The sequence below is a fragment of the Panonychus citri genome, unplaced genomic scaffold (assembly GCF_014898815.1).
Source record: "Panonychus citri isolate SS breed McGregor unplaced genomic scaffold, ASM1489881v1 Contig00144, whole genome shotgun sequence".
Classification (NCBI taxonomy): Eukaryota; Metazoa; Arthropoda; class Arachnida; order Trombidiformes; family Tetranychidae; genus Panonychus; species Panonychus citri.
Genome location: NW_026515549.1, coordinates 620,869 through 644,638, shown reverse-complemented (window position 1 = coordinate 644,638; position 23,770 = coordinate 620,869). Strand labels below are relative to the sequence as shown.

At 30.2% G+C, this 23,770-nt stretch overlaps 4 protein-coding genes across 4 annotated transcripts; 2 read left to right on the top strand and 2 right to left on the bottom strand.

Annotated features, from left to right (window-relative positions):
- The first annotated feature begins 3,937 nt into the window (after window positions 1–3,937).
- Window positions 3,938–5,651, top strand: LOC128396378 (26S proteasome non-ATPase regulatory subunit 4-like). The gene is made up of 4 exons (XM_053356943.1): window positions 3,938–4,098; window positions 4,252–4,484; window positions 4,559–4,840; window positions 5,012–5,651. The coding sequence occupies exons 1-4, from the start codon at window positions 4,073–4,075 to the stop codon at window positions 5,539–5,541; spliced, it is 1,071 nt and encodes a 356-aa protein (XP_053212918.1). The 5' UTR covers window positions 3,938–4,072; the 3' UTR covers window positions 5,542–5,651.
- LOC128396379 (probable cytosolic iron-sulfur protein assembly protein CIAO1 homolog) lies at window positions 5,627–7,148 on the bottom strand. The gene is made up of 2 exons (XM_053356944.1): window positions 6,778–7,148; window positions 5,627–6,636 (listed from the first exon to the last, which is right to left on the bottom strand). The coding sequence occupies exons 1-2, from the start codon at window positions 6,908–6,910 to the stop codon at window positions 5,822–5,824; spliced, it is 948 nt and encodes a 315-aa protein (XP_053212919.1). The 5' UTR covers window positions 6,911–7,148; the 3' UTR covers window positions 5,627–5,821.
- Window positions 7,149–7,245: 97 nt separating this feature from the next.
- On the top strand, window positions 7,246–8,109 carry LOC128396380 (60S ribosomal protein L26-like). Its single transcript, XM_053356945.1, has 3 exons — window positions 7,246–7,405; window positions 7,494–7,669; window positions 7,789–8,109. Exons 2-3 carry the CDS (start codon window positions 7,499–7,501, stop codon window positions 8,047–8,049), a joined length of 432 nt encoding a protein of 143 aa, XP_053212920.1. The 5' UTR covers window positions 7,246–7,405; window positions 7,494–7,498; the 3' UTR covers window positions 8,050–8,109.
- Window positions 8,110–8,437: 328 nt separating this feature from the next.
- LOC128396376 (QRFP-like peptide receptor) lies at window positions 8,438–22,786 on the bottom strand. The gene is made up of 2 exons (XM_053356942.1): window positions 21,317–22,786; window positions 8,438–9,424 (listed from the first exon to the last, which is right to left on the bottom strand). The coding sequence occupies exons 1-2, from the start codon at window positions 22,011–22,013 to the stop codon at window positions 8,481–8,483; spliced, it is 1,641 nt and encodes a 546-aa protein (XP_053212917.1). The 5' UTR covers window positions 22,014–22,786; the 3' UTR covers window positions 8,438–8,480.
- Window positions 22,787–23,770: the final 984 nt, after the last annotated feature.

The following is a 23,770-nucleotide window of genomic DNA, read 5'->3' as shown; positions in this document are numbered from 1 at the left end:
AAAAAATGCATCATCTATTCAATTTGAACTTAAAGACTTTAGGTAGGCGAGATGAGGACGATTCAAGAACTAACCAAAGATTGTATTCATTTAAATTCCAAAACTTTTTTTTAGCCTTTTCAAGATCCATTTTAAGATCTTTAGCTAGAAAAGTTTTTGTTTCTACAGCTTTATAACTCTTCTAAAAATTGCTATCATGTAAACAACAGGATAACAATTGAAATTTGAATCACAATCGAGATTGAAACAAAATTAGAATGATTAGATTAACGGGAAGTGATATCACGAAATTATCGCATTCATCCAATTTCCATCTGATGGGGATAAATAACCTAAAGAAAATGAGGAAGTGAAAAGAAATATAACTTTTTCTCTTAACCCACTTAGTGGTCAAGAATCCACTTCCTCTTTTCTTCAATCTCTCCTTCATTTCCACAATTCCTTCCAACTCTGTAACCTCTTTTATTGACCCAACTGACCTTCTTACTTTAAGGAAACAAATGCAAATGAATTACATTGATGGTCATTGATTTTTTATCTCAAGTAATTGAGTAAAAATCCTCTTGAGTAGATAAAACCTCAAAGCTAAATAAGCAAAAAGCATTGAGCCAACAAGAAGATTTCTTATCTTCTCCATCACCATGATTCAGTCTTCTGACTACATGGTGTATATTTAGCATCCTCATCATTCTGTCACTTGGATAACGATATGATTCCGTGACATGAAGATGAACGAGACAAAAAAAGTTGAGTGAAAAGTTTTACTTTTTTCTGGATAATTTTATCATGTTGATAAGATTTCATTTTCCAACATCATTCCAAACGGAACCGGAAATTTTTGAGTTTAACATGAATGACAAGATGGATGGGAAGTGAGAGTGGGATTGAGAGTGGGATTGAGAGTGGGAATGTATTAACTACAGTTATCATTATTATTAAAAATAATTCACAAGAAAAAGATGAAGTAAAGATTTAAATTATAATAGTAATCATGCTCATCTTCATGATAATAACAATATACTTGGAATCTAAACATGTCAGAAATAAATCATTCTGCTAATCAACATAATTCTGGTTTAATCAATTTTATTCCTAATGAAAAGTTGAACTCTTTCAATTTAGTTCCTATCATGGTTTCCATCGCATCCTCATAGAAATACAAATATATATTTTTACGAATAATTAACGTGGTGAATTCATGTTCCCAGAAGAAAAGGAAGAAAATTAAAATTGAATTTCTATCTTTTCTTCAACTCATTTAACTTCAATTTAATCATGATAATTATTCAAAAATATGAATACTTGAAATCGTCCGAGATTCAGTTTGATGATAGAAAAGTTTTCACCCAATAGATGAAACTTTTTCATTGCGATTGTAAAATTATATAAAATGATATGATTATTGTTCATTGTGTCATTCATGTTTATAATGTGTACTCATGATAACTGAATTATCTGTTAATCTAAATCTTCAATAACCATCATGATTAAAATGTTGCACTTATTAAATTTATCAACTGAAATCAACATGACTGAAGTTTTTGATAATCTGTTGTTTTTGTTATTGTTCAATTTCATGTGGGATATAAATTGAGTTTTCATGTCAAGTTGATGATGATTATCATTTATTGTCAAACTATTTGAATAAAATATTATCATTGAATATGGTTAATACTGATTAATGATGATAATTGTGATGATACCAAACTTTTCAATGAACTTGAACTGTCCTTTAATTCATTGAGGTTTAGTTGATATGATTATGATGCTAAACTACCTGTTGAAATTGAATATTAGCCTCTTCTGGACAAGATAGATAAAGTATTAATATATTTGCTGACCATTACTTAGAATGACCATTTATATCAATAGTTATTTGTATCAATGTCTTTTGAACGTAATTCTAACCATGAAACATTATTATCTTGAGTAGGGTTAAGGTGGGATGAAAAGAGTAAGAATTATTATTGATAAATGTTGATTCTAAGCTGGAGTAATGATATTTAATCATGATTAATGTACATTGACCTGAGTTCTGGGATTCAGATTGAAGTTTATTACTATTTCAGTAACAGGGGGTTGTGGATAAGGTTCAGGGTGAACACACAGGTTGGTTAAGGAATTTGAATTCCAAGCTGAATAATATTGATAAATATGATTACCCTGAGTTCTGGTGTTAGGTTTTTCTGTGAAATAAATTCTGTTTTTTTTTCTTCTTCTATTCTTTATTTTTTTCGGATGTAATTTTGTTTTATTTCTTTACTTTTCTCCTTCATCTTCTTTATCATTCGAGTATATTGTTTTCTTTTCGTTTTCTCTTCTCATTCATGGGAAGGATAAATGAACAGAACTTTTCTTTTTTTTTCTTCTGGATCAATGAATTATTGAATTTTCCAAATTGTTATATTCTTGATTATTCATATTATGTGTTTGGTTCGCTATTCTTACCTTTGTATTTGCTGGAAAGTTTCAGTTGGTTGATCAATAAACAAATTTTTCCAGTAACTACCATCAAAATAATGATGATGATCATTGCTTATGATGATCATAATCATGTTGATCATCATCATCATTTACTTTTATTCAATCTGTTTGTTGATAAATTTCACTTTCTTACCTTTCAAAGTTTATTTTCATTTCTATTTTTTCTCGTTCGATATCATTTTCAAATCACAATCTATTTCCATCTCCTGCCATCCATTTCCTTTTCCTATCTCATCATCTTCATCATTCTCAATTTCTGGTTGGGTTTCAAATGAGATTTCATATAATTTGATAAGATACCAAGAAAAGATGTTGATATTTATCTGAATAACCATGAGAATCTTATCCTTTTAAAGTCTCACAATCCCTTACAGTTTAACTCCATCATCATTATTATCATCATGAGAATCCTAATCATCTTCAGAACATTTTGTTACCCTTTTCACCTCATCTTCTAATCGTGGTTATTATGGTTCGATGGAGACACAAACAGAGATGATAACATAAAGATGATTGTGATGAGCATCCTCATCATCTTTCTCTTTCATTTCTCTCTCTTTTTCTCTTCATTATCTTCATCAATTTCTTTAATTATCTTGTCCATTCTTCTCAATGTGCTAATGTCTCTTTTTTCATAATCTAATTCTCAGTAAACTTTTCTTTCCTTTCAACTTAATCATAGAAATTAAATGTCTTTTAATTGTAATTCTGAACTTTAATTATGTCGCTTTATGAGTTTTCTTAATTGTTTCGAATTTCCTTTTCTTGAGATTGCTTAATGGAGATCATTTAAGCAATCAAATGACCAGTTAATTTGATTTAATTTTAATTCTTTTCTCTCATTTCAACAATGAATTCATGTTAATCATTCATTTGGAAAAATTCATTGTCTTTAAAAACTTTTTCCTTTCATTGTTTTTTTCTCTCTCTCTTTCCATTTAAATTGTGATTATCTAATGATTAACTTAATTATATTCACTTGTTTGTTTATTCTGTTACTTTGATTAATTTTTTCTCTAACATTTAAACAACACTAATTAACTTCTGCACTAATCAATTACTCATTATTAACAATTATGAGATTCAATCTCTCTCTCTTGAATTTTAATTACTCATTTTTTTTCATTATTTCAAGTTAATTATTACGATTAAATTAAAATAGATGAACACACAAGAAACAGTTTCCTTAACAATTCATATCACATTAATTATATTTCTGTTTCTATGATTAATTATTTCGACTTTGATCACCTTTAATTGTTATGGAGATTTAATTATCTCAAAAAAAAGATTCTCTTTCTTTTACTAATAAATCTAACTATCATTATCTCTTTGATTGAGTTGCTTTTCCAAAGTTAATTGTTAAATTTGGTTCTATAACAATTAGACAATTAAACGATAATTTAATTTGAATATTTGGTTCAAAATCACAATTTAATGTTCGTAATTAGGAGACGGTCCCTTTTTCGGTTTTGTTTTTGTCTCGCAAATGATTTGCAGTTTTGTCTTTTAAATTGGTTTGATTTGGTTAATTGTTTTGAATTGTGTTTTATTGTTCTAATTGGAATTCGAATTTAAATTTGGCATCATGGTCTTGGAAAGTACGATTCTATGGTAGGTATTGATTTCTTGTTTGTTTCAAGTCTCTTTTTGATGGTTAATTTTGATCTGTCATAAAATGAGAGCATTGAGTTGAATTTTTTCTGGTTGATTGTTTGATTGTTTTCTTTAAATTTTTTGTCCTGTTTTCTTTTTATTACCTTTCAGTATTGACAGTAGTGAATATATGAGGAATGGAGATTTCGTTCCATCTAGATTACAGGCTCAACAAGAAGCTGTTCAATTGATATGTCACTCAAAGACGCGATCTAATCCAGAAAATAATGTTGGTCTTATTACTATGGCTCCATCACCTCAAGTATTGACTACTCTAACTGCTGATGTCAATCGGATTCTTGCTAAACTTCATCAAGTTCAACCCGCTGGGGACTTAAATTTAGGTAGGTCTTTTGTTCATTTAGTCGGTATCTCTGAGTGAAAAATGACCTTTTTGTTTTTGCTTTTACTTTTTTAGTTACTGGTATCAGAGTTGCTCACTTAGCTTTGAAGCATCGACTTGGTAAAAATCACAAGATGAGAATTGTAGCTTTTGTTGGCTCCCCTGTTGCTGTAGATGAGAAAGAATTAATTAAACTGGCGAAAAGATTAAAGAAAGAGAAAGTAAATGTTGATCTAATCAATTTTGGTGAAGAAGGGAAAAACACTGAAAAACTAACTGCTTTTATCAATACTCTCAACGGCAAAGATGGAACTGGGTCTCATCTTGTCACTGTCCCTCCTGGTCCTCATCTTAGTGGTAAGTTAATCGTCATGATTTCTAGATTTATTGATTATAGATTAAGACCTCATGGTTCATTTCTTTCAATTCCAATATAGTTCCGCTCAAGATTAGCTAAAAATATTTACTTAAACTTGTTGGTTTGTTTTTAATTTATTTTCTCTTTCTCTCCTCCTCTCTCACTCAAAGATGCATTGATAAGCTCTCCTGTAATCCAAGGCGAGGATGGAACTGGTGCTGTAGGCTTAGGTGGTTCAGGCTTCGAGTTTGGTATTGATCCTAACGAAGATCCTGAATTGGCTCTTGCTCTTAGAGTATCAATGGAAGAGCAAAGACAACGTCAAGAAGAAGAGGCTAGACGAGTTGCCGCAGTTTCTGCTCAATCGGGAGAAACCAGCGGTGAAAAGCCCAAGGATGAATCTTCAGCTACTGTTGCGAGTAGTTCAAGTGCCAATACAGAAGAAGCGCTTCTCGAAAAAGCATTGGCAATGTCATTAGAAAGCGAACAGCAAAATACTAACAAGGATCAAACGATGGCTTCGAGTTCCACTCCAATGCCCAATTTCGCCGCAATGACCGAAGAAGAGCAAATAGCTTATGCTATGCAAATGTCGTTACAACAAGCGCACGGTGGAAGCAAATCTGAGACAAAAGAATCAAAGGAACCCGAACCCATGGAAACAGATCAACCCGATGAAAAGCAAGAAGGAAAAAAATAATTTGATAATAAATTATCTTTAGTATCTTTAATAACTTTCCATAATTCTGATTGTATAAATCACAAGGATAATAAATCCATTTGGCTTCTATGGCAATTTAATTGATTTTATTTGAAACGTTGTTTGGACAGTTATTGACACAAAGTGATTAGTTGATCATATAGAGTTTGCAAAAAATGGCAATGGCTTTTACAGAAACAATTTATGGTCTTGATTTGGATTATTACAAGGAAATTAGATGAAGGTTTATGATGGTGGAGCATAAATGTGATTAACTTGATTACTTAATGTTCCATATTTTGACTATTCCATCGTCACCACAGGAAGCAAGGAGATTGGACTCAACAGGATTCCAAGAAATTGAATTAACGTCACATGTATGAGTTTTTTCTTTCCTTGTAACAACTTCGAAAAAGTCTGGCTGAGTTTCTCGGTAAATAACTATCGAATTGTCTCCAGCAGAACTTGCGATCAAATTATCATTTAATGACCAGGAAACATCATAAATTGGTCGATTGTGATAACCCGATAAAGTTGATATACATGTCCATCTATCATCTTGGGCTTTCCAAATTCGCACTGTTTTATCATCTGAACATGAAACTAATCGATCACCCGATTTATTGAAATCAACTGCCCACACCGTAGATTCATGTGAATCTAGTGTAAGGTAATACGACCAATCATCATTTGTTTCCTTGATGAATCGAATGGTGTTATCATAGCTGCAAGAGACCATGAAAGGCTCCTTCGGATGCCATTTGACTCTTTTAACATCTTGACTGTGACCGGTGATTACACTTACACATTCAAATTCACTTTCTTCAGTCTTCTCCCAAATCCAAACAGTCTTATCACGGCCACAAGTAGCCAATAGTTTGCCCGAAGGTGACCAACTCACACATTTTATTTCGTTCTCATGACCCTCGAGGTTAGTTGAACACTCCCATTTACCTGATTTGTTTTCCCAAATACTCGTCGTAGCATCAAAACTACACGCAGCTAAGTAATCACCATCAGCGGACCAATCAATGTTTCTAATTGTTCGCTGATGTCCCTCAGATAGAACAAATTCACAAGCCCAATCATCTTTATCTGCAAGAAACCGAAAAAAAATACAAGACATATTTGAATTAAATTAATACAATGAAACCAAAAAGGGCATGAGAAAAAAAGTGAAAAAATAGTCATTTCATTGATCCAATTGTTTCTGATGCAACTTGGGGTTCAACTTACTTTGTAATTGTTTCCAAAGTCTAATGTCTTTGTCTGATGAACAGGAGGCTAAAATTTTGCCACAATGTCTCCATTTAACTGACCAAACACGATCTTTATGACCAGTTAATGTACTTAAAAGATCACAATTCATTTTGATTGTTTTAAAATCAATTCAATTTTTAATCAACAAACAAAAAGGTTACTCTAATTTCATCACAGCGAAAAAAAATACTAATCAATGATGTCAAAGTTTAATGGCACATTTTTATAATCAATGGAATGATTGTCAACATAAATAAGGTTCACTATAAAAGGAGTAAATTATCAACAATTAATCTGATTGACAGAATTACATAGTGATGAAATTAAGGAATATCTGTAAATAGCTTTTTCTTTTATTCTCACAGCAAAGAAACGATTAGGGACCAATAAAAAATTTCTCTTTGTACCAACCAATTTATTTTCTCATTCGTTCATCAGGGACCGTTTGTATTTTCTGTTTTCAAATGTTCTTTCAATTTCTATGCGGTCCCTTTCTTCGTGTTTCCATTTCCGCTTTTCACAATCAAGCTTTCCGTTTTTGAAAGACTAAATTGAGATTTTTAGTTGAATTTATTTCGGTTTTCGGTGTTTAATTTAATTAATTGTGAGTATTAATTTTATTTTCTTGTGATTATTTCTTATCCGAAATTGAGTATTAACGTGATTTTAATGTTCTCTTTGGATTTTTTCAGGTAAAATGGCTAAAATGAATAAATTAGTTACCTCTTCCAGAAGGAAGCAAAGGAAAAGGCATTTTAATGCTCCATCACATATTAGACGCCGGATTATGTCAGCACCTCTTTCAAAGGAATTGAGGACTAAATATGGTGTAAGAAGTATGCCAATTCGTAAAGATGACGAAGTTCAAGTAAGTGTTTGTTACTCTTGTTTGTCTAAATCTGGTCTTGTTTCAACTCTCTCCAGTTGGACCATGTGTGTTGGCTAAATTTATTAATTTTGCTTTTGGTTCCTTTTTTTCTTGTTCAGGTTGTGCGAGGTCATCACAAGGGATCACAAGTTGGCAAAGTAGTTCAATGTTACCGAGCCAAATATGTTATCCACATTGAAAGAATTCAAAGAGAAAAGGCTAATGGTGCTTCGGTTCATGTTGGTATTCATCCTTCCAAAGTTGTTATTGTCAAGTTAAAGATGGACCGTGATAGGAAAAATATTATTCAAAGACGAGCTAAAGGCAGAGAAGCTGGAGAAGGCAAGGGAAAACACACTGAAGAAACCATTGAATCATAAATTTTGAATACATTCAATGTAACTATTCTATCAATAACAATTTAAATACCTTCAAGTGTATTTACAGTGTTTCCTCAATTTATATTTACTTGAAAACAAAATTTTCACTTTTCCCTCTCTGTGATTAGCAAATATTGAATCAGTCTAAATCTGGTGATTCTCGTGAAAATTCATCCCCTGATTCTCAGACTCATATAAATAACAAATTTGCTCGTTATTTATGATGAATTTAATCTCTGCCTAGAGCTAAAATCCATAATCACCAAGTTCTACAAATTTTCTGAATGGATCTACTCTAGAAACAAAATTCCCTCGGATCTATTCATTGTTATCATTTTGCCAACAATGTTTCAACTCTTGATAATCCGAATGAATCAATGAAAACAACAATCGAGTGAAATTAGTTAATTTAATGTTCATTTTAACGTTTATTATACATAACTTTCTCCAGGTGTAGATTTTTTCAAACTGTGGAAAATCAAATCAATAGGACAATCGTTGACCATTAATTCAGGTTCCATTTTCTTAATTTTCTCTTGTTGATTAAACTCTTTCTTACCATTAACCATCGGAGAAGTAGGAAGAGGTTGAGCATTTTTATTTAAACTATTATTCTTCAACGAACTCATTAACATTGAACTCGAAGTTGTATTAAATGTATTCTGTCGGAGTAAAAGACGTTTCGTCTTCTGGCAACAAACAGCCGCAAGGAATGCATCACGAAATTTGGATGAGATTAAATTGTAAAGAATTGGATTAAGAGCCGAATTAAGGTACAACATGATTCTACAAAAATACAAGGTCGTGTAATACATTTCCATTCCGAGTGATTTAACTTGATCAGTGGATGAAAGGAGTAACCACAATGTGAATAAGCGAAAGGGAAGAAGACAAATAAAGAAACAAGCGATTACAGTGGCCAACATGTAGACCACTTGCCGTCGGGCTCTCATTTGGCTGCATTCGTGACTCCCCTGGTTGGTTGAGGTTCGAATACTATCATTGAGGAAAAGTCGTTTGGTAATCATTATGTAGATAATGATCAAGATCAAGAGCGGAGACCAAAAGAAAGCGATCATTGTCCCTATGAAGTACAATTTATGCCAAAGTTTATTGGCCTGAGTTAAACAAACTGGAACTAAACTTCCATCGATATAAGTTTCATGAGAAAGCTCAGCGATCCAAAGGATCGGAACAGTTGAAATGACCGCTATTGTCCAAACGGAAAATATAATTATGACCGCTCGTAATCTCGTACACTTGTAACCGGCTTTCAATGGCTTACAAATTGCATAATAGCGCTCGAAGCTAATGGCCATCATCGTTAAAATGGATCCATGGGCAACAACCATCTCGACGAAAGGAACTGCTTTACCTGAGGAAAATTAAAGAGAAATTAATTAATCATCTAAATGAAATTCGGTACATCCAATAAGTTCAATGAACGATCCAATTCAATTTGATCAAATGTAATCTCCTTTAAATCGGTTTAATTATTAACAATGATCAGGGTAAATCTTCAGTTATTTAATCGTTAACTACTTTAGTTGTTTCATTTAACTCTTTTGATTAATTTCTTTCTGTTAATTGCTGATAAACTGTAGATGTGTTTGATTAAAACATTGATCATCATCAGCAGTTGAAATTGAATCTTATTGATACGATTGAATTTACATTCTGGTTTCATGTCAATTAGTTTAATCAACTTAATTCGTGGACATTAAGCTCGATATTCAGGTTCTAAAGTTTCAATGATAATATTATTACTTTATGTTTCCTCTTGAGATTTTCGGTAAATTGTTAGCTGATTGTAATTGACAAAAAGATGTTAATTACACTCGATTGTAATTTGATTCGATTTTACTAACGAAAATTTAGCAAAATTAAATCTATTTCATGTTATCTCATTTAACGATAATGTTTTTGTTTCCATGTCAATATCCTAATCACGCAATAACAATTAACTAATAATCTATCAATTATTCAATAAATTAAAATCCCTTCAAATCCCTTGATTGTTTATTTCTTAATTGTGAAGCGATTTTCATCTTAAACTTGGCAAAGTAAACGTAGTTAATCAGTTAATTGTAGACATTAAGTAATTTACGATTAAATCTGTCAATCTGTTGAGTATTTAAATTATTTTCTCAAAGTTAATCGTGATTTTGACAAGCTGATTTGATTTCGTGTAATTGAATTAACAAATTACCTGAAAATTTAGCTTTTCAAACGGATGAACAACTTTGATTCACTTTTTCAGTGAAATTAGTTAATAGACGATTTAATTTGGTGCAATTAAATTTACATCAAACTTTAATGTTTCTAATAAATTCAATGCACAAGTAAATTAGTGGATTATAATTATCCTGAAAAATGATTACTCTGTAACCTTAAACTTGTCAACAGCAATCAACATGAGCAATTAATTGACAATGAAAAGTTTAAAAACTGATGATTAACTCAATTTGAATGAATTGCAATCAAATTGTAATCAAAATTGTCCAGAGTCAATCGATGATAATTAAAACCAAATGGTAATTAACTTTCCTCCAAAATCACTAATTGTTACACGTTAATTGTTTCAAAAAATTGAAACAAGATTAATGATTTATACTTAATTAGATTTGATTTACTTGAAAAAGATTCAATTTTCCAGAACATTAAAAGTATCTTCCAATTTATCATCTAAATGATGAACACAAGGAAACCTTAGATTATCAAATGTAATTGATATTTAATTACTATTCAGATAATGATGATTAGTATTACATTGAAATCGATAGATAATAGTAACATCAAACCGAAAAGTTTAGAAATGTTTTCATCAATTCTGTTTCCGGTAATAGGCTAATACTTTCACCAAGAAATTGGAGTATAATTTACCATGAAAACTGTGAATCTAACCTGAATTTCATGATCTGATAACTTTGGTTAGTTAAGAGTTAATCATGAACCACAAAAAGTTAATTGTTAACCATCAACATCCTTGAGAATCAAGTGATTGACTTGAAATCATTGAATTTTCAGTTGGGAAAATAACAATCTAACAATCGCCGCAATCGATTCACTGACAGTTTATAGATTTAGATGTTAATATGAATCAAATTAAATAGTTAAATGATTTAAGTTAAACATGATTGATGTCGATTTAACCAAAGTAAATCATCTGATTGGTCAAAATCGAGAAAAAAAGAAGCATATTCAGCTTATTTTCTTTAATTTACTTTTCCATCTCTCATGTAAGTTTTCAGATCGATTAAGAATCGTAATATGATAACATTTAGCCTGAGGGGACGAGCAAATGTTTAGAAATGTACAGAATTTGTTATTATTACTATCAACTGATTGGATCCTGAGCTGGAGGGTCTATGGGGTGGGCCTGAGTTTAATAGTTTACAATGAGATTGATACTTTGATATTTTTCCCATTAGAATCAATCTTGTCAAAGGTTAACATAAAAATTTGATCATCTTAAATTGTGAATAACATTTATATCATTATAAATAATCAAAGAGCAATTGAAAATCACTTATTGTCTAATCTGTAACAATCAATCAACACTAATCACTATTGATGAAATCGGTTTAATTTTCTCTTTGGTTTCCAAGAGCAAATGATTGATTCAATTAATCAACTTTAATCTTATCAAATCAACATGGTGATTTAGTTAACACTTGAAGGTGAAATCTTTTTTTTTTCAATGCTTCAAAATTTACATGTATTCAAACAATTAACTAATTTGAATCAATTTTTTGTATTTTAGACAATCAAGGAAATCATTTTGCAGCTATTAATAAAATAGATACAATTGTAATACTAACAATTTAGGTAAATACATAAATGTTACAAATGTATTTGTCTTACCTTACAGGTAATTTGGATGCACCTTACAAACTGTTGTAATTGTATCTCAGTTTAATAAAGACAGCAAATAGCCAAGTAATATATTCAACTAATCACAACAATTGGCCAATTAAAAATGCAAAATTTAAAACTAACAATCAACGTCGATAGCCTGAAGGCAATAAGAAGCTAATGATTGACATTAGTTAATTACAGCAACAACAATCAAAAACACATCTTGCCCATCAATACAAATGCAACTGTATGAATTGTCATCATGTATTTTAATCAATATTAACACAATGATTAGATTAACCAACGTTGATCATTTGCCTTTAATTTAATACATTAGAAAGGGAAATATTTGATTACAATGAGAAACGATTTGATCTGAAAGTCATAATTACCATTACAAATATGATTAGATGACAATTATCACTATTATTAATCATTCAAGATTTTCATCAGTCATCATCATGTCTAATTATGGTAATGATTATTATTATGGTGATTTGTTGTTCATTTTGTTGCTGTTCAGGGTGAAAATCATTCATGGAACCAGAATTTTCTGATTCAATGAGAAAAAAAGATGAAAAACTTTGGGTTGACAACAAAAGCGATTCAATATTATCAACATTGTCCATCAAACAAATATCATCTGAATTTCATTAACAATTTCATGTTACTCATCTTTAGCATCATCATCATGTTCACGATGACATTTGACTCCAACGTTGAAATAACATGAGGAAAGAGGAGGAAAACTTCATGCATTTTATTAAAACACTTTTTCTCTCAGACTTTTGATCTTTTTCTGTAGCAAAAAAAAACCATGAAATGATTCAGTGTGAAGATGAAGATGAAGATAAGAGGTGGATGGGTGATGATGATGCTGAAAATGATGAGGAAATAGCATCACAAACCTTATCATCATCTTGTTGTGTTACTTTGGAAAAACCCGTTGACATGAAAATTGTCATCAATTGTAAGGGAACTCATTTGATCTTCAGAAATCTCATCATCTCTCTCTCTCTCTCTCTCTCTCTCTCTCTCTCTCTCTCTCTCTGAAAATTCATTCTCTCACTCTTTATACACTAGTGACGATCAACCATCTTCTCTGTCTATTTATCTTTCTTCCAAATGATATTTTTGTCTCTCTTCCAAATCATAGTTTTCATCATCATCTTCGCAGTTTAACATTGATTATTGGATAGCCTTTTTTATCCTCATCTTTTTCATCATCATAATCATCATCATCCTCATGCTTCATCATCCGCATCATCTTCCTTTTCATCAACATCATATTTCTTGAAACATCATTTTGGATTTGGATTGACAATTTATAACTTCAAGTTCATGTGATTCCATCAGTTAATTATCATGTAATGTATACATTATATTACATTCACTGAGTTTTTATTAGGATTCCAATGAGTGAGATAATCAACAGATAGTTAAATGTTATCATACAATCAGTAAATTGTTTCTCAATCTTCAATTGAGTCTTTTACAACTCTTTGATGTCTCATCAAGTTACGATAATTAATCTTAACTAAATAGCGTTTAATTAAAATGATTGACAGCAATTAAAAATGAGCGACCTTTTCAAGCTCGTACCAAACAATCAAAGCAAATGGGAGCCAACATATAATATCATAAACTATTTCCAATCAATCGCAATTATGGATTTTTGTTCAGCAATCAAATCAGTTAACAAGATCAATTTATGCATTCCAATTGTTGATCTCAACTCATTAACTAGACTCTTAATTATCTTATCATACATAAAGATTATTGGAAGGATTAACTTGGGAATCAACATGATAATCAAAACAAAATTAACAATTAAAATGAAAAACTGTATGTGTATTAATTAGTTTGAAAAGATAATTGCTGAGATGGTTTCTTCAATTAACCATCAAAAAGCTTTAATTTTTTTTTATTTGGAAACTCATTTGTAACAATCAACACTTAGCAAATCAATTGATTGTTGATTTAGAAAAACAAAACAATGAATCTATTGTTGTTAATGAAAATGTTACGATAATTTTGATTTCACTGTTTGCTTGATTATTTAACCTTCTAACTGTTGTTGTCAGAAACAATTAAACAAAATATATTCTAGAATTACAATTAACTTTGACAGTCTCACAGTTGATTGGAATCAATGAACTGAATAATCAGTTCCAATAAGGATTAACAATATGTCTTCCTCATCATCTACAACACATCAACCTACATCATCTTTCGGTGTTTATCAATAGATGAGAAACTTTTTCTTCTTCATCTTTTTCTGCAAGAGTTTCATGTTTCTTGTAATTTATTTATTTTCCATTCATTCATATTTCTTTCAATGTGTATAAATATCTTACAGAGGAATTGAAATAAATCTCCTCCAAGGATCGACATCTTCATCTTCATCTTCATCTCTCATCCTCCACCTCCTTCTTATCGTATCATCAATTTTCCAGCATCTTCTTAAGATTCTGACTTTTGATATTATCATGAAAATCAACCCACAAACAACAACATTCATGTAAACAAAAACCTTTCAATTCTTTTGACCACTTTGCCGTTTCCAGTCTCTGGTCATCCTTGTTGACCAAATGGACTTCACATATATAAATTTATAATATGTTGTTTTCCTTTAAGTAAACTATATATTTGGTCTGATGATCATAATCGAGTTTGTTTTTCCATGAACAAAATTATTACACCCGAATAGAAGGAGATTTTTGATGAAATATTTCTTGTTCATCTTTTTTTTGTTCTATTTCATTTTCTCCTGGCCAATACTGACCAGCATCTTGTAGCATTCGTCATCCAATGACAATTTAAATCAATGTGAAAATAACAAAATCTATGACGGTTGTCCGATAATCGAACTGAAAACAAAAAGTTCTAATCAATTTACTCGAGTTTAGTTTTAGTTTAGTGATAAGTTACTAATATGAAAGGAGAAATATAATGAAAATCCTTGTCATGATGCTCCATGAAATATATCTTTTCGAATCTTTCTTCATCTGAACTAATCTAATCTTCTGGACATGTTAAATCACATGGTTGAGAAATTTTCAAATGTGTAACAAGTTTCAATGTAACTGTTTGAAAAATTTGTCACCATCATGAAGGAACAAATCATGAATGTTATATGGAAGAGTCAGAAACTCAAAATGAAAAGAAAAGGTTGAAGAGATTTAAATGCTGAACAAATCAACATTTCCATGAAAAAAATATCGCCTTTCGATTGATCAAATACATGAGTGGAATATTATTAATACTTGGGTGAATATGAGATTCATTGATTGTTCATATATAAATCATAAATTACTCAAGAAAATGAATTGAAAAATAGTATTAGGAAAAAAAATCACCTTCAATTGAGTAAAAAAATTGAATTTATCGTAAAACTTTCAATCGAAATGTAAAAAGTTATTTCTGAATAAAGATGACATTCAATTCATGAAATATTAATCATTTACTCAAATCAATTAGAAGACAAGATTTCATTCAAACGCTGAGATTGTTTTTATCACCATGTTATTTAACATGATATCTCATGTACATGTAGATGAGAATTATAAATGAATAGTTTACTCTTGGGATGATCAGAATACTATGAAAATTGATACAAATTGAGATTGAAACTGAATCCAATGATAAGTATTAAAGAAGCTCAAGATTAAATTAAAGTAAAAAGTTATGTGCATGTAAAGTAAAAGAGGATGATAAAGGATGATGAAGATGATGAAGATGATGAGTGTGTTGTACCTGCGAAAAGGTTGACTGAACTTTTCTCGAGACTAATGACAAAATTTCCATCGTTAATCTCAAAATAACCGAGAATAATTATCATGGACCATTCGATTTATCTAATCTAAAACTGACCATTAGCATTACCTCTGGATGAGAAATGATGATGCGGAGGCAGATTAAGATTCATCTTGTTTCCGATATCATTTTCATACTCTTATAACCCTAAGGATGAAAAAATAATCATCATGTACTAATACTCAAGTCTCTTCATCCTTTTCATCATTTTCATCCTTCCTTTTCACATCATTTAACCATAATCATTATCATCCTCATCTTCATAACCTTATCTTCATTTATAATCTTTACTTTGATTTCACTGATTCTTTCATTATTTTTGTATCATTTTCATCATTTTCATCATGTTTGTTGAGTGTTTTTGTCACCAAAAGATGATAACAAGTTATCAATAAGATTATAAATCAAAGTTTCCGCTCGAATGTGTGGGAGTCAAGTTCTGAAAAACTGTCTCAAGTTCGAGTTTTTCGAAAAATTCTAAACATTTTATCTCTACGTGAATACTTATTACTAATTCAAAATTCTGATAAAAGCTCAGTTATTGTTGATTTTTCTCATATTCTTGATATTCTATCTGATAATAGGATTAAATATGTAAATATAAGTTTAATCATCTTCGTAAATAATAAATCAATGTTAACAATTCAACTTGATAATACAATACTATGAATGAACATTTTACAATCAAATACAATTCTAAATTCCAATAATTAAATTGAATATTGTCATAGATATCATGAAATATTAGAGTTTTTCAATATTCTTTACTTTTCTGCGAAGAGAAAGAAGAGATTTCCATTCCAACTGAACCTTCCTCGCCCACCAAACTTGATATTCAAATATTTGTAACATAAATACAAAATTGAATGGAAAATCAATCCGCCTCAAGGAGCAATATGGTTACCAAGAGGAATTTTTTTCCCCTACCTAAGAATTTGAATGAATTTCCACCATGAAAACCTCAGAGTTTTTTTCATCTCTCATTCTCTCTCAATAAATATACCTCTTCGTAAATTTCTTTCCTTCAAAGTGCGAAATTCTTATGGTGAAAATTTAGAAAACAAATCTAGTGTTCAATCTGATGGTTCTATTGAAAAAGTCGATAGCTGAAAAGAAAAGATAAATATTAGAACTTTTCCTTTCTTATTCCATAGGAATTCATTGCTTCCTGTTTAATAACTTTTCGTACCAATTTAAAGTTCACAATTTAAGTTAATAGTTATTAAATTTGGTATCAGTAATAAATCATGAGCCAAGTAATTGTTTAAAATTGAACCTAATGAATTGATTGAGATTTCAAATGTCAACTTGATCTCTCATGGATTATTTTCATGAACCACTCACATTAAATCACTTCAATCATCGTAATCAGATAATAATATTAATTAGAGTAATTTACACTTTCAATTAACTTTATGAGAATAATAATTCATCAACTGATTAATGATTATCTTTGTAATGGTCGATTTTTTTATATGTATAAGAACATGAAATCTAAGGTTAAAGTTTTCGATGATTTCATCGCCATGGGAATAAAATAAAAGTTCATTGACTGAGACATTGAATTAATGATTGGAAAGTGTAATTAAAATGATTAACTTAAATTACTAGTTCTTAAATCTGTTCATTATCAGTGGATCAAAATATAAATATAAATAGTCACAGAATCGCCACCATTCAGGGAATTGGAAATGACCAACGATCGGATCAAGTTTCTAATAATGTAGTTGTAACTGTCATTAGAAGTGATCAAATTGTTAACAAGAAAGTTGATTATTTCCGATTTGATTGTTACAATTTAGAGCAATTTAATCATCTTTTATTAGAAGATGATTATCATCATAAACTTAGACGATAAAGTTAATCTAAAATCTAATTTACTCTTTCTTGTGTTTCCTTAAGATGCTAATGAACAAGAGATAAAAAGTTCTAATGATCTTTATAACTTATTCAGTAATTTCGTTAATTTGTAACAACAATCAACTAAATAGTAGTAACATTGTATGAAATTCAAAATGTCAACATTATTTTTGTGTTGATAACAAGATAAACAAAAATATTCTTCTTAACCTCTAATTACTATAGTATTTTGTTTCCATTATCATGATTATCTGAGTGTTGCCCACGAATATCAGTGCAACTGAACCAAAACAGTTTCTTCCATCTCGCTACTAATCTGAGGCTACTCAGCATTTGTTTGGTCTGATTTCATGGTAACTCTTACTTTTGAGAAATGCGAACGTGAATTTAATTGTTAGAACTTTAATGAATCTTCCTCTGATGACACAATTACATATTCCAATTTAGGACAATTAAATTTCTGTACTCAGCTCATTCACCTTATGACTCGTGAATGAATCATGTAAATAACATGAACCGTAACAAAACCTTGAATTTCCAATGGATTCAGCAACCATGCTACCTCAATGTTGTATCTCCATAAGTTAATTGTTACCATCGATTGGCTTAATAGAGCTATATTAAATTTTCCATGTTCAGTCTAATTCGTAAATTTCATGAGAATCCGATTATTTTTTTCTCTATTCTGATACATGATCATTAGATTCACTCATTTACCTATCAAATTACAATCGAAATTGAAACGTTTCTATCTCATGAATCTTATCTTTTTCGAAGATTCAATTTATGTTCAGAACTTTTGTTCAGCAACAAAAGGAAAAAGTTGATAATCTTTTCCAATGCTAATAACAAGTTCGCTGGCATTTTAAATCTTTCAAATCAATCAAAGTTGTTTTTTCTTTCGAACTCATAATCAACAAACAATTTGCTTAATTTGCAGAAAGTTGAGACAATTGAGAGAACAGAATTTAACTCAATTTAAATGATGGTGAAGAAAGAGAAAAAAAGTTCTTCATGGTAACTGAATTTTCATGATCATCATGAGGATAAAAAACACCAGCAATTTGTCAAGGTATTCAATTGATAATAAAAGAAAAGATTTGCTCAAGTAAATTGAGAAGATGCAAGATGATAGTTAATTCACAGAGAAAAAGGTAAAGAGAATCATCATGAAAAGAACTGAAAATTGTCATGAAGAAAAAACTGAAAAAGGGAAAAGTGATGATGAAGAATAAGATGAGGATGAAGATGATTATATTTCCTCATCTATTTTACACCCTTGATCAATCGTGTAATTGATATTGTAATGGATTTGAACACTTGAGATACTTTATTGTCAATTGATTGTTACTGTAAATCTTAATTGTTGTCTATTTGATCATTCGCTGAATTGATAATATTGAATAACATTTTTATTGATAATCAATTATAATCGTGTCACAATCACTTCAAGCAATTCAGTTGTACGATTTTGTAAATTGTTGCCTCTGATTCTTGTTAATTGTTCTAGTTGATTTGGTTTGTTAGATTTACTTGAACGTTTTAAGCTGAGTTCATTTTATGCCAAATTGTGTTTTAGTTTCCTCAGTTAAACAAATAATTAACAACTTAATTGTTGTCAATTCTGTTGATTTTTCTTGTCAATTGTTCTCGACTAGTTAATACATCTAAATTAATTAAGGTTTAGTTTAACAATGTGTAATGTTATTTCTTGATTGCTATGATTAAGGTCACTTTAATCAGTTAATTAATAATCATTTCAATGAGAAACCATTGAAATTGTTGCTTAATTGTTTCACTGAAAAAGGTAATAACCTTTATCAATGAAGACTTTTAAAGTTAATTTGTCAAATTAATAGATTTGATTGTTTCAGTTGTAGTTACATTAATCATAATCAATGTGAAGATCAATCAATTGACCCAAATATGTTTCAGTGGAAACAATTAGTTGATTGTTGTAATGACAAATGATCAAATTAAGTCTTTAATAAAGTTTCTCAATGAAAAAGGCAGAAAAGTTAATTTGATCAAGATGATCAATGAGATAACTTTGATTTGTTGTCAAATTGATATCAAGACAAATATGATGATAATGATGATAATATTGACGATTGATCAAAGGTATCGTGTCCAGTCAATGGTCAGTAATTGTCATAGTAACTTGCGTGCTAAAAGTAGGAAAAAATGAAAAAAGAAAAAAGATTCCATTCATATCAAATCTTTTATTTTGCTCATTTCCGGAAGTTGTAATATAAATAGAAACTTTCATTAGGCGATTCCTGCAATTTCCTTGAGTTCCAATTGTCACCGTAAAGAATAAGCAAGAAGAAGGAATCGATCATGAAACAAGAATTCATGTTCAGATATTCAGAGCTTGAAGAATAAGGTTTTAATTTTCTTTTTCGCTGAATTCATTTCACAAGTTCTGTTTCATGATTCTTACCTTCGAGTCTCTTTCCCATCAAGTGAAGATGAGAGAATACAAAATATGATATTATTTTTCTTTTGGCATTATTACAATATTATTATTCTGATTACCATTATTATTAACACCATTATCATAGCTGAATTGAGATCAGGTTAATTCAAGGAAGATATTAATATATCTATGGAACAGCAACTTTTCATGTCTCTCTCTCTCTCTCGTTTTTTCACCTCTTCTTTTACCATCCCAGTCTTTTAATTTTATCGAATCAACCAGAATCATACCTCAAGTTGAATAGGATGGAAACTGTTTCTGTTCAACTTTATTCTCTCAAACAGGGAAGGAGTTGTGAGTATCAACAGGAAGTAGATCATCAGAATGATAATATAATAATAAGTATCATAATGGAGCTTCATCGTGGTGGTTATCTTAAGATGTATGAGTGACCTTTAAAAGTTTTTTACAAGTCACTTTGATAGTAATCAAATCATGAAGATCATGATCATACTCATAATTTGATTGATTGTGATTCAATTTGAAGGGTTAATCATTAACGAGACTATAGATTAGCTTGGAATCAATGTTTTTCTTTGTCCAGAAACAGAAAACTGACCATTAAGAGTGAAAGTTTCACTTGGAAATTTTTTCAGAACTTTTTTTCGAGGTAAACATTAAACAGACAAATTTAAGTTGAAAGTTTCTTTACTCTCTCTTCAAGATATTCGATTCCATGTTTGCTCATTGGTGTATCTTCGTTGATTCATTTTTATCTGATTCATTCATGGATCAATTGGAATCAATAAAATCTATCACCATCATCTCAATTCCTGAATTCATTCAGTAAAATCCAGTATATTTATCAACAACATATGGGTGTTCATTATCATCATCATTAATAATCAATTGTATAATTTACAATCAACTAGAGCATTGAAATCATGTTAATGTTAGTGAAACCCGGAAAAAGCAAAAAAAATTGGTAAACAATTTACTAATTGAATCTAATCAATTGCCTTTGCTCTGACAAATCTTTCTGTCTCTTTCTTGATTACCTGAAATGTTACATAACCAGCTTTTAATTCACTGAATTAAATCAGTATTGCAAAGGAATAAGGTGTAAAGTAAGATTGATCGAGGAAAATATCGAATATTGGAAAGATGAGATGAAGATAATTATGATCAATGATAATTAAGAGATTGAGAGTAACTTGATTTGATTGTTCTAACGATTTGTTTTCCTTTTATTATGGATGGAAAACAGTGAGATTGGACCATGAGAATTGATTGAATTCGGTTCAATATACTTACACATCTCTTGACCGAGAAGCCAAACTTCAGGTTTGGAATGAAGTTCGATAAGAACTGTGGGCATACAAACGATAAGTACAAAGAGATCGGCGAAACTTAAATTGATAAGGAAAATATTGGTTGAATTTCGTAGCTCTTTTGTTCGGCAAACTACAATCGGAACCAGAATGTTACCTGTTGTTCCGAGAATTAATATAAGTGCACAGAAAATTGTCGCTGAGGTTCTCATATAATAAGGAAATTCGGGACTGATCATTTCACTTCCGTTCATTTCGAGAGATGAAGATGATGATGAAGATGAGATCCAATCTGAGGCGATCGCTGGTGGTGAAGTTGAACTAATGCTTGATGTGTGAGTGCTGGATGATGGTGTTGTCGTATTAAAATTCAAAGGTGAATGTACATTAGGTGCCGATGACGTTAACGGTGCCACCAACGGCAATGAAATAACGGGCAATATTATTTTGTACATTGACTCGGAAGTGGCCATCAATGTATTTGATATTGAGCTTATTGTAGGTGGTAATGATAGTGGTTGTGTTGTTGTTGAATCAACACTTGAATTTGTATCAAATTTATGATGGTTGTTATTGCCGTTAGCAATTAAGGTTGAAATTGTTGTTACATTTGAAGGTAAGTAGGATAAATTTGATTGTATCGATGAGGCAATTGAATGAAGACAATCAGCTGATAACATTATTATGATGATGATAAATATTAACCATTAATATTGAGAAAGTTAATTGTTTTCACATCTAATTGAGTATTTATACATTTCAAATTGTTGTTTAAAGGTAACAATTTAATTGATGGAAATTAACTGTTGTCATTGGCAACAAATAGTTTATTTTATTATCACAGTTACGATGATTAAAAAACGAACATGAAATAATTGAGTCCATCGAAAACAATCGAGAAAACTAATGAAACATTTAAGTGAAAATCATGATGAGAATTTAAATTGTTGATTGATTGTTGGTCAAGTTTAGTCAAATAAGATGATGATGATGATGTTTACAATTTAGATGATCAAGTGGGTGGATTTGTACATAGACAGAGAGGGCAAAGGTAAGAGTGAAGGAGGAAAAACAAGAGATGATAAATGTAAGTGTGATGACAATTTTTGATTATGACGAAGACAAATTATGTTATCAAAAAAGCAGAATTGATAATTAGCGTGAGGAACAATTTAATGTTGATGATTAACTGTTGATGTCTTTTACACGATCGTTAATGAATCAAATTGAAATGATGGCGATGGAAACATGATGAGAATCAAGAGACAATGAAAGAGATGAAACTTTTTTCTTCTTCTCTCTTTTTTCAAGGAAAACTTTTCAATCCAAATTTTGTGTTCTCACAAATTCATTCATCATCCGAGGTGAGTATTATTTCATCACCACCATGATGATCATCATCATTTTCAATCACCTTAACCATTGAGTCGACAATTGAAACTGGATTAACCATTCACAGAATAAGTTGTTCATCAATGTTTTCCTAACGCATGGTTAGTGGATCAATTTGGTAGGGATGATGATAAAGATGATAAGGGAGAGAGAGATAGAGAGATAGAATCAGTCTTCTCTTTCATTTATCTTCCTCTTTCTTTTTCTCATCTTCTCTTTCATGTTTTCTATTTTTTTTACAAGTTCCATTGATTCTTAAGATAACTTGAATTCTATCATTTGATTGACAATCTTATTTTGGTAACACGTTATTTAACTGTTAATTATCAGCAACAATTTAAACGTGATTCAGATTGTAATCAGTTGATTGTGTAAATAATTAATTGATAAAAATTGATCAGGTAAAAAGGTGGAGATACAATTAAAATTAATTATCATCTGATTAGACAGTTGACACTTCATTAATCATTTTCGCCTTTTATCAACAGACCATGAGGAAATTATAATTGATTACAATTGGAAACAATTTAACAATCAGCAAACTGTTATAATCGCAACATTAATCACATAGCATTTAAATTGTATAATTAATATTCACTTGTCACCAAAATTGTAACAATATCTAATCTATGATTTAAATGAATGATCTCATTGATTGGATTGGACAATACGAGTTTTTTATGCAACAATTAGCATTAACTGTATTGGACAAAGTGTCCAGTTTGTTTGTCTTGACAAAAAAAAAAGTTTCTCATAAAAATGAGATTAATTTCAACCTACACAATTTAAGAGTAAGTGATTAACATGATAATATAAACAAATCATCACGAATTAATCGTAAGTGCTAATGGTTTAATCATGATGATGGATTAATATTATTACAACACGAAGGAAGCAATAAAATAGGAATAATGATTAGTTGATTCATCATGAATTTCGTCGACACGAAGATAATCATCAAAATTTTATAATTCCAAGAGGATTAAACTCTTAAACAGTGAAATATTGGATTAGACTGGACAACTGGACAGTCTTTCAACTTAGA